We start from the raw sequence: 12,470 nt of genomic DNA, 5'->3' as shown, positions 1-12,470 counted from the left end.
TGCTTCTTAACCAGATTCCTTTCCACAAGAAAATCAACGGTTTTATCTTCATCGTTGAAGGTTTGGCTCAATTTGGATATTTCTGGTTTTTTATTTGAATTTTCCATATTTAATAATGGGTTATGTCCGCCAATTGGGATTGTACCTTATTATATGCGAGACAAAACTCTTGCTTTTATGAAAAAAACAACGATTTGTTCCAAACTTTTTTCACTTTCAGGCAAGTCACAACTTTTAGTAACATTCAGAAACTAGTTTTTTTTTAAGATTTTTTGTAATAGAATGATTTAACATGATATTGTTAAACATGCAAGTGGTGAATTTCCCATTTTTAGAATTCTTTTTTTTCAATGAAAAAAATCAAATTTTCGAAAATATTATGGAAATGATCAAACTTATTCCTTAAAATAAAAATCAAAATCAACTTTTTTAAAGAATTATTTTAATAAATTTTATATAATTCTAAGCTTTTTTTTTTATTTTAATGAAGAATGAAAGAAAAGTTTGCAATTTATTCAAATATTTATTTTTTTTTTTTAACATTTTGTGCAATCATTGAAACACACGTTTTTTGTGTGTGAAAAAGTGATTTTCAGATTATAACCCTAACCCTATTAATAAAAATATGAACAAAAAATAAAATGCAAACCTTTAACCTAGTATTTCGATTCGAAGGAAAACACTAAAGCAGAACGAAACCCGAGAAGTTCATTTTCACTTCATTTTATTCCTTTAAAACCAACAAAACATTCATTTATGAACTTCAAACATCTTTAATTCACTTAATTTGAATGGAAAGATTTTTACTAACAAATCAATTTGGACCAAACTTAAAATTTTCATAAAATCGTTCAGTTTTCAAATTTCAATTTTTGAAATTAGTTTGATCATGACCATAATATTTTCGAAAATTTGATTTTTTTCTTTGAAAAAAAGTATTCTAAAAATGGAAAATTCACCCCTTGCATGTTTTATTTTTTGATGTAAAATCATTCTATCCCAAAAAATCCGATAAAAAACGAGTTTCTGAATGTTGCTTAAAGTTGTGATTAACCCACTTTCATATCATAACAAGTCAAACATTCTCATCCAAAAATGTTTTGAAACTTTTGAAAAATGAGAAATTTGTTCGGAAACTCTGAATGGAACAAAATTCATAAAGTGAAAAATATCGTCCCATGTACTCAAATTTTGAATAATAATTTTATTTTCGAATCTTTTTTATTCTTTTGAACTTTTGCGACATCTGCGACAAGAGTTTATCGTGTCGGTCGAACAAAATAACATGTGCCAAAGGGTTTAAATTTTGGTGATTATTATTGAAATCATATTTGTTCTTTCAAAATTTTCGGTTCGAAAATCTTCACTTTATATCAACAAAAGAATGATGAAAAGTGAAAAGGCTTATTTTAAAAAAATCTGTATCTTAATTTGAGTAAAACATTAATTCTTAATACAGTTGTGATAAAAACATATATAAAATACAAAAACTCTTCCCAATGACAAACAACCTTTGAAAAATAAACACACCGAAAAAAGTTATGATTTCAAAAATAATTACCCATATATTTACAGCCCTGTGATTATATGCGATGAAAAATGAATGAGAAACAAGTAAAAAATGTCAGTTCATCGAAAAATGAAACAATAAACGAATGTGATTATATTCGACGTGATTATTTCCGGTTTAGACTGTAATGGTGATCCTTTTTGAAATCAGCCTTTAATTCGAGTTTTGATCAAAATTTTGTTCTCATTGGGATTCAAAAAGGAAATGAACTATAACTGTTGATACATATTGTTCATGATATTGTTATTGCAAAAACAAATTTTGATAAAAATCCCATTGAGATAAAAATATTGATCAAAACTCGAACGAAAGGATAATTTCAAAAAGAAACAGCCATATGAATAAAATAATATAGTATGAAAAACAACCACCAGAATATATTTTTATGCTGTGTGATTCAATTGGAGTCTTTGATAAAGTTGGTCAAGTTTTTTCAAAAAGAATTGGGAAAAAATACTGACTTGCAAGCTTTTTTTGCACAAAGCACAAAAAATTGTTTCGCTCATAACTTTATTTCGCTTTCTCAGATTTCTTTAAAATTTTGATTTTCATATCTGTAAACAAGTATCGTTGAAATCAAAACATAATGTTTTCCAACATTTCACGAATATCAAAAATTGGATCAATTTTTATTGTGTTTTTTGATGTGAAAAAGTCAATGAAAAGTGCATAATTTTTCAATGAAAATGCTTGAAGCAAAATATTTTGCCCCATTTGTGATTATTTTTCAATTTTGATACAAAATATCTTCCCTATGATAAACAACATTCGAAAAATCAATATCCAGAAAAAGGTTATTATTTTAAATATTATCACCCATATTAATGAATAAAGAAAACCTTTTTATCATTTAAACAACATCTCTGATATTTTTTCATCTTCATCTTTGGCTTTTGTTCAGTTGATATGAATTCAACTTTTTGATAAAAAAATTTCGCGAATGTCCGAAAACCTTGGAATTTTCAACACTGGAAAAAGTTATGATTTCAAAAAAAAAAAAAAAAAAAAAAAAAACGCAAATACTTTGGGGATTATTTTTAAAATCCGTATTATATCCATCGAAATTTTCAGTTTTTGAATTCGCTTTGAATTAAATAAAAACCACTCGGAAAAGTTATACTTTTTTTAAAAAGTTTAATTTTTCATGAATGAAATTTTCAACATCATAATCTCGAACAATTACTATTCTTTTTTTATTTTTATTTTATAATTCCTTTCTGATAAAATATAATATGGCAAAATTTTTTTGAAAAGTTCCATGACTTTAATTTTGTCCCACAAAAGATCAAAAAAGATCACAAGATTTCGATCATTCCGTTCCCATTTCATATATTGTTTTTTATTGTGTTATCTTTTTTTGCTCTCATCAACAAATATTTAATTTGAACAATACAAATACTTTTTTAACGTTTCGCAATTTTTTATATTTTCTTTTTAAAATTGTTATTTTAAAGCTATTTGATGAAAATATATTATTAGTTATAATTACTTCATTTTCATATCATCAAACTGAAAATTCATTTTGATTTTTGGAACATTTATTTTGTTATTAATATATTTCTTTGTAACATGTTAATTAAATTTAAATTTGCTTAAATGGGAGTATTTTTCGTTAGAAATTGTTATTTGGGGAAATTTCATTGAAACAATGCTTGCTATAATTGAAAGCTATTCAAAAATATTGTTTTCAAAGAGCAGTTATTAATGTATTAATAAAAACATGAAGGGTGACGAAAATTTTCAAAAAAATTGTTCATTTATTAATAACTCAAAAATGGATTCTATTCACATGTTGAGAATAAAACAGTTAGTTGTAATCAAGTTTATTTCATTTCAGCATGTGCATTTCTCTTCGATTTTTCATATCATTTTTTGTATTTTCAAAAGATATTCAGTTTAATTTTTTCGATATTGAATGAAAATAGAAGATTTACTCATCTGATTAATTTTCCTTTTCATATGTAGTTGTTTTGTGAAGTCGTCTCTTCGCTCTGACATTTTTTCTACAGCAGCGTGATTGTCTTTTTCGCAATTCCGGATGCTGTGAAGTGAAAAGAAGATTCGACAGGGGATTGGAAGTTATCACATTCATCATCAGCTCCTGCAATTTTCCATTCAAATGCCTCGGCGGTGGCTGCGTCATACACGTCGGATGCAGCGATGGATGACATCGAGTGGCGGCTGCGGTCAATGGTGCCTGAGGCTGCTGGGGTATATGCGCGGTACATGCTAATGCTGTTGCTGCTCCTTCCATCGCTGTGGGTGCAACATATAGTTCGAGGGATATGTTGTGGAGCGGAGGACGGTGCAGAATGGGGGTGTTGTGTGAACCTCTTATGTGGTGCTTTCGGTGATGCTTTTTGTTCAGCTGGTGGAGAAGCTTTTTTCTCTTGCGGTGTCGGTGAGCACAAAGTCGGGGATCAAGCTGATCTTTCATGAAGCGGATATAAATGCGCTTCCGTCAATCAAAGAACTGCTTATCTCGTCGCTATTGCCGAAAACGATAACGCGTCTAAAATCCCTTCAGTCAATATTGAGGCGCGTGTAAGGTGAAGCGTGAAAAGGAAGTGATAGTGTGAGGGGTTGAAGTGAGGGAGGTTGTTGAGAAGGTGCTTGAGGTGGAGCGGATGATGATCGAAGATGCAGCTCTATCGCATTGGAGGTTAAACTTACTGGATGGAACGAGCGAGAAGAGTGTGAGGAAGAAAAACGAAAGTGTGAGTGAAGTTAATTTAATATTCCTTTGAATTTGTGATCAGATTTTCAAGGATAATTGTAAAAGAGATGGAGATAAATACTGAGATTTCGTACTGTTCAACAAATGTTTTTGTAATGGATGAATAACAAGGCTCCGCCCTTGTTGAAGCAAGAAAAAACCACATGTCAATTAATACGGATTTGGCAAACAAAGAGGAATAAAGTTTGAAGCTGTCGAGCAAGATAGAAAAGAAGAGATTAAACTTTATACGAAGAAGATGATACTGATGTTTGTGAAGACGAGGGATTCTGCGGTGATGCAAATTTAACTCGAGATAGTGAAGGCGAAGAAGAAGGATAGAATGAAGAAGAATTCGATGGAAAGAAGACGAAGAAGGTGTTCATAAATTAGAAAAAGAAGAAGTGGAAGACGAACGAGCGACTGAGTTTGCTTATAAGGATGCAGCAAATTGAGAAGCAAATAATATCTTCTTTAAGGTGTGAATTATCATTGGAATCAAATTTTGTGGAGATAGTGTAAAGTGTAGAGAAGAAGGCAGTTCATGCTCTCCAAAAAGAGAAAACGAACATGATTGTGGATGTGGATGCTTGTGACGTTGTCTGTCTGCATGCAGTCAACCATCACCTGGAATTGCTAATGTTGCTTTTCAACATCCTCCTCCAGCTCCTCATATTTTTCTTGTCTCAACACTTTTTCCATTCTCCTTTAAAGTTTCTGTTTCTTATAATCCTTCTGAACTTCAAGTGCATCTTTGCCCTCATAAATGCTCTCGATCAGAACATATGCTTCCACAAAGATGCCCAAAATGTTCCCCCTCAATGGCTCTTCAATTATCATCCATTTTCATTGTCTTTTCCTCGTCTCGTGCAGACATTGATATTCTTTGGACTTCTTCCGCTTTCACTTCGCCTGCTTGATATTGAGTAACAGCTTGTCGAGATTAGGCGCGAAAAGAGTTAGCGCTTGTTGAAGGAATTTCCAGAGTATAATGAAGATGAAGAAGAGGAAAAAGAAGATTTTTAAAAAGGTGGATTTTGTTTGATGAAAATGAATAAAATTTTATGTGAGAAGATTCATCAGGTGTGTAAATTGAGAAAAAAACAAACGCAGAGGAGACATTAGCGTAAAATAGGCTGGTTATTTGGCATACATGTGAATTGGTGGGAATATCCGATAATAATGACTGTGAAATATAGGAACTGGGAGAGCTGTATACAGATCTGGAGAAAATAGTGTTCAACTTTTCTGTGAAACAAACAATCCATTCTGACTTGATGATCAAAATATTGAAAATTCAGAAAATGGTTATTTGGGACGGTGAAGAAGGCGAAGAAGGAAAAGAAAAGAAATGTTGTGATAATTCTGTTTCAGTTCTTGCTGTTGTCATCGCAGAGTTTAACGATGAACTTGAATCAGAGACTGTCCAACCACTCAGCTCGTCATTTCCTCGGATTTCATGATTTTGATCAGAGAAGGCCAATTCATCGCTCATCGAAATCATTCCACTCACAACAACTATCTTTGTTCCAGTTTGACGTTTAACGGAGTGTTTCATTGTCAAACAAGGGAATTGAACAATTCCACAGCGTGAATGATCATATTCCTCCATGTTGCTCACAAGATTTCTTCCGGGTTGAAGAGATTGATGCACAGAAGGATGGCTACACTCGTATTTACGTTGTCGTATCCTCTCACCCTATAAAAAGAGTCCAAAGAGGCTGTGATACATGTTATATTTTGTAGCTTTGCAGTTCCTTCCAGATTTGGTGAAATAACAAAAATGCCCTTTCCACATTTGGGTATGTTTGTTCTTAATGAAGAGGAGATCAGGAAATATGGACTCTCTTTTATCCATCTTAGGAGGAACTATTTTTTATATAAAGCTTATAATGACCTCTGTCATTCGAAATAGTGCTTCTTCATTTTTCAAAGGCTTTCGCATTTAAAGGATATATTCCTTTATCTTTTCATTTCAAGGAAATGCTGCTCTGTTGCAAATTTTTTATCAACACTGAAAGAAAGAATTGAAAAATAAAGAATAAATAACACAACACAAAATAAAACAGCAAACCATTCATCTTTGTATATTCATTGCTTTCTTGAACATGTTTAAGCAATAATTGGAGAATGAAATGAAATTTTTCGTTCTGGGCATTGAAGATTTCAGTTCAAATAAAAATAAGAATCATCAACAGAAGATTAAATTTTCAATAAAAATTGAATTAAAAAAACCTTGAACAATTTCAAACTCAGTTATTCCAACACGGACTAAGGAAAGATAAAGCATATTCATTGTTCAAAAGCTATTTTAATTTTGATCACATAACAGAATATATAATTTTTTGATTCAAAATATTTTTTTTCATAAAAAAAGTTTGCAATGAACTAACAACAACTGTGGAGAAAGTTAGTTTTTCTAATTAGAATTATGGAAACGGAGTGTTTAAAAAATTAACTTCCATGGGTCAAATTTTTGATCTGATGTCACTTTTCAAAAAAATTTTGCCATATATGAAAAATTCACACTCCAAAAAAAGTTGTGATTTCAAAAATAATCATCAGCATGGAAAAAATTTTTTTTCTTCACTCCTAAAAGTTAAAAAAAAAAAATAAAATAAAATAAAATAAAATAAAATAAAATAAAATAAAATAAAAAATAAAAAAATAAAAAAAATAAAATAAAAAATAAAAAATAAAAAATAAAAAAATAAAAATAAAAATAAAAATGAATTATTTTTTTTGGAAATTCCGTTGACGTCAATATTTTCATTTTATCTAAAATCCTCGTATGTCATTTTTTTGTAACAGTCAATCTTCTTTTAAATATTTTCGAGTCAAACAAGTTTTCCAAAAATGAAACAAAAAAGAAAGATTTGAAAAGTCGTAAAAAAATGGAGTTATATTTTTTTTATAAAAGATTAAATTTGTCTAAACACAAACGTAGTTAATTTTTTTTAAAAATGCAATTGTCAATTACACAATCTATAATTGATTCTCATTTTTTACTATCAATCATCCAAGAAAAAAAAAACAAATCTTTGCTTTCAAAAATATTTGTTTTCGTTTAAATAATAAAATTTCGTTTTGTGCATGCATTAATTTCTTTCGAACTTAAATTATATGATTTTTATTAAAGAAAATCATGATTATGTCAAAAATTAAATCCCATATTTCAGCATATGAATAGCAAAAAATGAAAAATGTTTGTAAAAAATTATCTAAATTAAAGTGGCGAATATAATATCGATTTATAGTATCAAAAAAAGATTCGTCCAAAAAAGCGGGGAATGGCAACTGGAGTAATTGTTTTAACATTGACAAAGCTGATAAGTTTGTGAATTTTATTTAAATCGGTTGAAATGATTTTTTAATTGTTATTTTTAAAGATGTGATGTATTTCGAAAGATTCGGGTTTGATAAGCCATTTCTTCATTTTCTAAAATGAATTCATAATCCATCAATTTGAAAAGTTATATGGTTGGAAATGGAGGAATATTCCTACTACTGGGAATATTTTTGTTATGCATATTGCTTGATTTATTCACGACTCTGTCAATTGGACAAATTCTTGGAACAGGAGAAGTTTGAAAATCTGTTTTGCAAATCTTTTGGAAATAATTTCACTTTTTACGAAAAGCTTAAAGGAGGCGGAGCCTATTATCTACTTTCAAGAACACTAGGTTTGATTAGTTTTTGTTTTTAATTCTTTTTAACAAAAAAATTATTTTGAAAAGGAATCGAATTTGGTGGAATCTTTGGATTTGCATTGATATTTTCTTTAGCATGTTCGTGTGCGATGAACCTCATTGGAATGACTGATTTATTACAAAGCTGCTTTGCTCAATTGCGATTGACTTATCCTTCTATGGATGAAAATAAATATTACTGGATGATTCTTGGGATACAGGCAGCAATCCTTTTTGTCTGTATCTTATTTGCAATTTATGGAACAAAGCTATTTACAAAGGGAACAATCATCACATTTTGCGTTTCTTTAGCAACAGTTCTTTTTATAAATTGTATTGATTTTTTCCCCTTTTTTAATTTCATATTCATTGCATTTTTGATAATCTTCAAATATTTTTTTTTATATTTTTTTTGTTATTTACATAAGTTTGGCTGATACTCTGTGACGCAAAGAATGTTATAGGCGTTACTCCAAGCGGAGAAGAGACAAATTTGAGATTAGAAGAATGGAACTCAAATTTGTTTGGCCATAGCTCACTTCCCCATTTCAGTGCCAATGTCAATGTTATGATACTTGTCAGCTGGACGTTGCCTCTGTTTACGCAGCTCTTCACACCACTGAACGTCGCACAACACATCGCAAATCCCACTTTCAATATTCCTTACGGTCTGCATAAAAGAAAGAAAAGATAAAAAAATAAATATTGTCGATTGAGTTGTTGTGAAATTCTATGTGTTAAATTAAACATATAAAGTTTAAAGAAACGGAACACAATTATAACTTTTGCTTTTTTGTCTTTCTATCTTTCTTCATTTTCATTAAACTCCAATATATTCTTCTTTTATTTGGTGCATTTTATTTCAAACAGGAACACTCATTTCAGTTCTGATAGCGACTCTTATCTATATCGTGACTGGCATTGTTATGTCCTTCCGCATTCCCGCAAGATCTCTTTCTTCAGACCCTTTCATCTTGCTTCGCCTTACTTTCCCTCCAGTTGTCTATCCTCTCGTTGCGCTCCTCTTCCTGTCAAGTGCCATTGGCCATCTTATTTCTGCTGCTCGAGTCCTGTTTATGATGGCTGATGATAAGGTCTGCATTGAAATTAGTTATTTTCATTGGCTTATTCATCGCTATAAAACTTATTTCTCTTCACTTTTAATTTGCATTTTTTACTACATTTCCAAAATCCACTTTCTTTTTTTTTCGAACTCCACATAACTCAACCACACTTCATGAAAAGGTTTTTTCCTGGATGAGTTGGATAGCCAAACGCCAAGCACCATCAACCACATCCCCTTCTTCCTCAGGCTCATCATACGATTCACTCGACTCTCCACGCTCATATTCTTCCACATCCACCGCCTCTGAATATGCTGCAACGTCTTTCTATCCTCTGCCCATCTCCACTTCATACCTTGCCCATCCTCCTTCTGCCAGCGAATCCAACTTTTCATTCACTCACCCGAATCGCTCGCAGAAAGACGGACAAAACGGCACATCTTCCTCATCCTCCACTTCTTCTCAGCTTGCGCTGCAGTCCAAGAAAGCACACTCAGGTGCTCTTCCTCCCTCTCCACATCGCTCAGTTTTGGTTGTCTCTGCGCTGATCCTTCTTCTTCTCATTGTTCTTCCATTTGCAGGCAATCTGGACACAGTCGTTGAGCTAGGCGCTGCTACTAATCTCGGTGCCTATCTTCTGGTCAACGTCTCCTGCTTAATCCACACCCTCATCGGCGCACCAAACTGGCGTTCTTCGTTCAAAGCCAACTCGCCGACTGCTTCTCTCTGCGGAGCCATTCTATGTGCTGTTGGGATGTTCACTGTATCGCCAGTGATTGGCGCAGCTTGTGTGGGAATTGGCACAGGCTTTTGGCTCATATTGACGTGGGTGCACAGAGGGAGTGTGCATGACTGGGGGCAGGTCAGCCAGTCATACGTCTTCCACAGCGCAAGGCGGCAGCTACTGGCACTTGACCCCAAGCAAAAGCACATCAAATATTGGAGACCCAATCTGCTCTTTTTTTGCTCGTTTGAGTCAAAACAGGGCGCTTCTGGGGCTGGTTCTGGGCAGACTTCTGGTGCTTCTGGTGGATGGAGCGGCGGGTCTATTCGAGGCAGCAATGATGACATCGCACTGACAAATGACAATCTGCCTCCATTCGTCACACTCACAAATCCTCATGGTTTTGGACTGCCACCACCAGAAAAGAACAAAATTGTGATGTCCAAGAAAAACCCCCAAGTTGAAGCAGGATCAGGATTTGAAGGAGAAAATGCAGCACCTGCAAAACATGCATCGTCGTCTGAACTTCTTGTGCCACTCACCCGCGGAACATTCACCTCATCTGTCCAGCTGCTGCTTTCATCACCATCGGCAGCTTCGCTTGCTGGACTTGATGAAGAAGCAGAGGATGATGAAGGAGACGAGACACTCCTGAAAGTGAGACAGTCGGATAAAAGCGAGTATTTTGGTTCAAACAACTCTGGTAGAATGACACTGAATATTTGTAATGACTTGAAGAAAGGAGGGTTGCTGGTGTTGGCAAATGTGATCATCAGAGATGAAGGTGAATATGTGACCAGAAATTCGTGGATAAGCAAATACACAAAGGCGAAAAAGCGTGCAGAAAGAGCAAGAAAGAGGAGAAGAATTGAAAATGGTGAGATCATCAAACAAGATGAAGATGATGAAGATGAAGATGAGGAGAATGAAGAAGAAGATGATGACTTCGATGAAGAGAGTGACATGGAGGAGATTGAAGAAGATGAGACGCCATGCTTGAACACAGATGTTATGAGGCAGGTGGAAGAGTCAACTCTTTTGATGCAGAGATCGATTGCACAGAGGGGACTGAAGGCCTTTCCGTGTGTTGTGGCTGCAAGATCATTCAGAGGAGGTGTGCAGTCATTGATATTGTCACAGGGAATAGGAGGAATGAAAACAAACACTTGTGTGTTCCGCTTCTATCAGCTGAAAGATGCATTTGCTGTTCCAATGCCCCCAATCCAATCTTCAACTGCTGCTCATCCTGATGCTGGAGACGGCAAAGAGACTGAACTGACACCGTCCACATTCGTCTCGTGGTCAGATGTTCAGGAGTATGTTGGCACTTTACGTGATGTTGTGTGTGCTGGGCATCACTTTCTGCTTTTCAGACACTTCGACACATTTCAATGGCCAAAGAAACAGAAATCTGGCATATTTGGAAAGATTGCAGGACTGTTCACGGCAAAAAAGGATGGAATGACTTCTGATGAAAAAGGAAAAAGCGAAGGCCAAGACACTTTTTCATCTTCGAATCCTTCAGCAGACGTTGAAGAAAAACGCTACATTGATGTTTGGCTATCTCCAATCGCTCTGCTTCCAGAGGATGAGAACGAGAGCAACTCTTCAAAATCTTCTGGGGGTGCAAATGACAGATCATTCGACTCTTCGTCCTCGATGGCGCTTCTCTTCGGCCATATTTTGTCGCGGCAGAAGCACTGGCAGCAATACAAACTCCGAGCACGCCTTATTGTTGAGAATGCTGAAAGTGCAGAGAACAAGAAGAGCAGAGAGTGGGAAAGATTGCGTCTTCTGCTGCAGAATCTGAGAATTATTGCAGAGGTCGATGTTGTTGCGCTGGAAAAGCCACGCAACGAGCACGGAAAAGACATTGGCGGATGGTTCCCCAAGCTTAGTTATCAGTCTGCAGACAGAGAAAAGGCACTTCACAACAGATTCGAAATGGAAGGAAATGATTCACAAAAACAGAATGGAGATTCATTCAAAGCAAGCCCTTTGCACAATTCATCTTCTCAGCGTGTTCAAAGAGAGATACCATCACAGACATCTGAAACATACGTGTCGCTGATGAGCCGCACAATCCGTAGGCATTCTTCAGACACAAAACTCTGCTTCCTCCCTTTGGATGCTCGCATTCCACCTTCTTCATTGATGGAGTCACGCACAGCATCTTCAACTTTCTACTCTTTCCTTAACACATTTCCCGAGAACGACAAACGAAGGCTTCTGAACCAGAGTGGTGTTCAGACTACAGCAAGAAGACCCAAACGCATTGTGGAATCACATAATGAGAAAGTGAGCATTCCACTGAGAGCGAAGACTTATCAAAAGAAGTCAACAGAAGAGATGATGAGAGAAAGAGCGGAGGAGTACACTCGCATGCTGACAAAACTCACAGACGGCATTCCTCCTGTTATTTTAGTGTTTGCTTCGCGTGCAGTTGTAACCAGAGATTTGTAATCATTAACAAAAAATTATTAATTGAGGTATTTAAATTATTCAGTCATTGTGTATATATATTTTCTTTTTGCAGTATTCAGATGTTTTTATTTTGTGAACGCTCATTTCTCAATCATTATGATTTATTTTTTTTTCCCCCCAAAATTATTTATGTTGTTGTTTTGTGCTTTGAAATGTTTTGTTAAGAGTGTTACAAAAATTTCGACTACCATCATTTTTTTTCAAATAACCGTTACAAAAAGAA

General features: G+C 34.2%; 2 protein-coding genes across 2 annotated transcripts; one reads left to right on the top strand and one right to left on the bottom strand.

Moving 5' to 3' along the window:
• Nucleotides 1-3,573: 3,573 nt before the first annotated feature.
• MONOS_1210 (uncharacterized protein) lies at nt 3,574-3,798 on the bottom strand (the record flags this gene model as incomplete). The annotated part of the gene is made up of 1 exon (XM_067864691.1): nt 3,574-3,798. One exon carries the CDS (start codon nt 3,796-3,798, stop codon nt 3,574-3,576), a length of 225 nt encoding a protein of 74 aa, XP_067725786.1.
• A 3,745-nt stretch (nt 3,799-7,543) lies between these two features.
• MONOS_1211 (putative cation chloride cotransporter) lies at nt 7,544-12,431 on the top strand. The gene is made up of 8 exons (XM_067864704.1): nt 7,544-7,619; nt 7,676-7,700; nt 7,760-7,871; nt 7,927-7,969; nt 8,024-8,308; nt 8,404-8,643; nt 8,846-9,069; nt 9,221-12,431. The coding sequence occupies exons 1-8, from the start codon at nt 7,577-7,579 to the stop codon at nt 12,224-12,226; spliced, it is 3,978 nt and encodes a 1,325-aa protein (XP_067725785.1). The 5' UTR covers nt 7,544-7,576; the 3' UTR covers nt 12,227-12,431.
• Nucleotides 12,432-12,470: the final 39 nt, after the last annotated feature.

Source organism: Monocercomonoides exilis (genome assembly GCF_001643675.1).
Source record: "Monocercomonoides exilis strain PA203 chromosome Unknown scaffold28-1221067, whole genome shotgun sequence".
Lineage (NCBI taxonomy): Eukaryota > Preaxostyla > Oxymonadida > Polymastigidae > Monocercomonoides > Monocercomonoides exilis.
The sequence above is the reverse complement of the archived record's forward strand: the minus strand, read 5'-3'. Positions and strand labels throughout refer to the sequence as shown.

What these genes read in the sequence shown, in the direction of transcription:
- MONOS_1211 (XM_067864704.1), top strand. Translation starts at nt 7,577, where the DNA reads ATGGCAACTGGAGTAATTGTTTTAACATTGACAAAGCTGATAA. An exon ending in CACTTTCAATATTCCTTACG is followed by an intron (nt 8,644 to 8,845) that starts GTCTGCATAAAA and finishes TATTTCAAACAG; the next exon opens with GAACACTCATTTCAGTTCTG. An exon ending in TTATGATGGCTGATGATAAG is followed by an intron (nt 9,070 to 9,220) that starts GTCTGCATTGAA and finishes CTTCATGAAAAG; the next exon opens with GTTTTTTCCTGGATGAGTTG.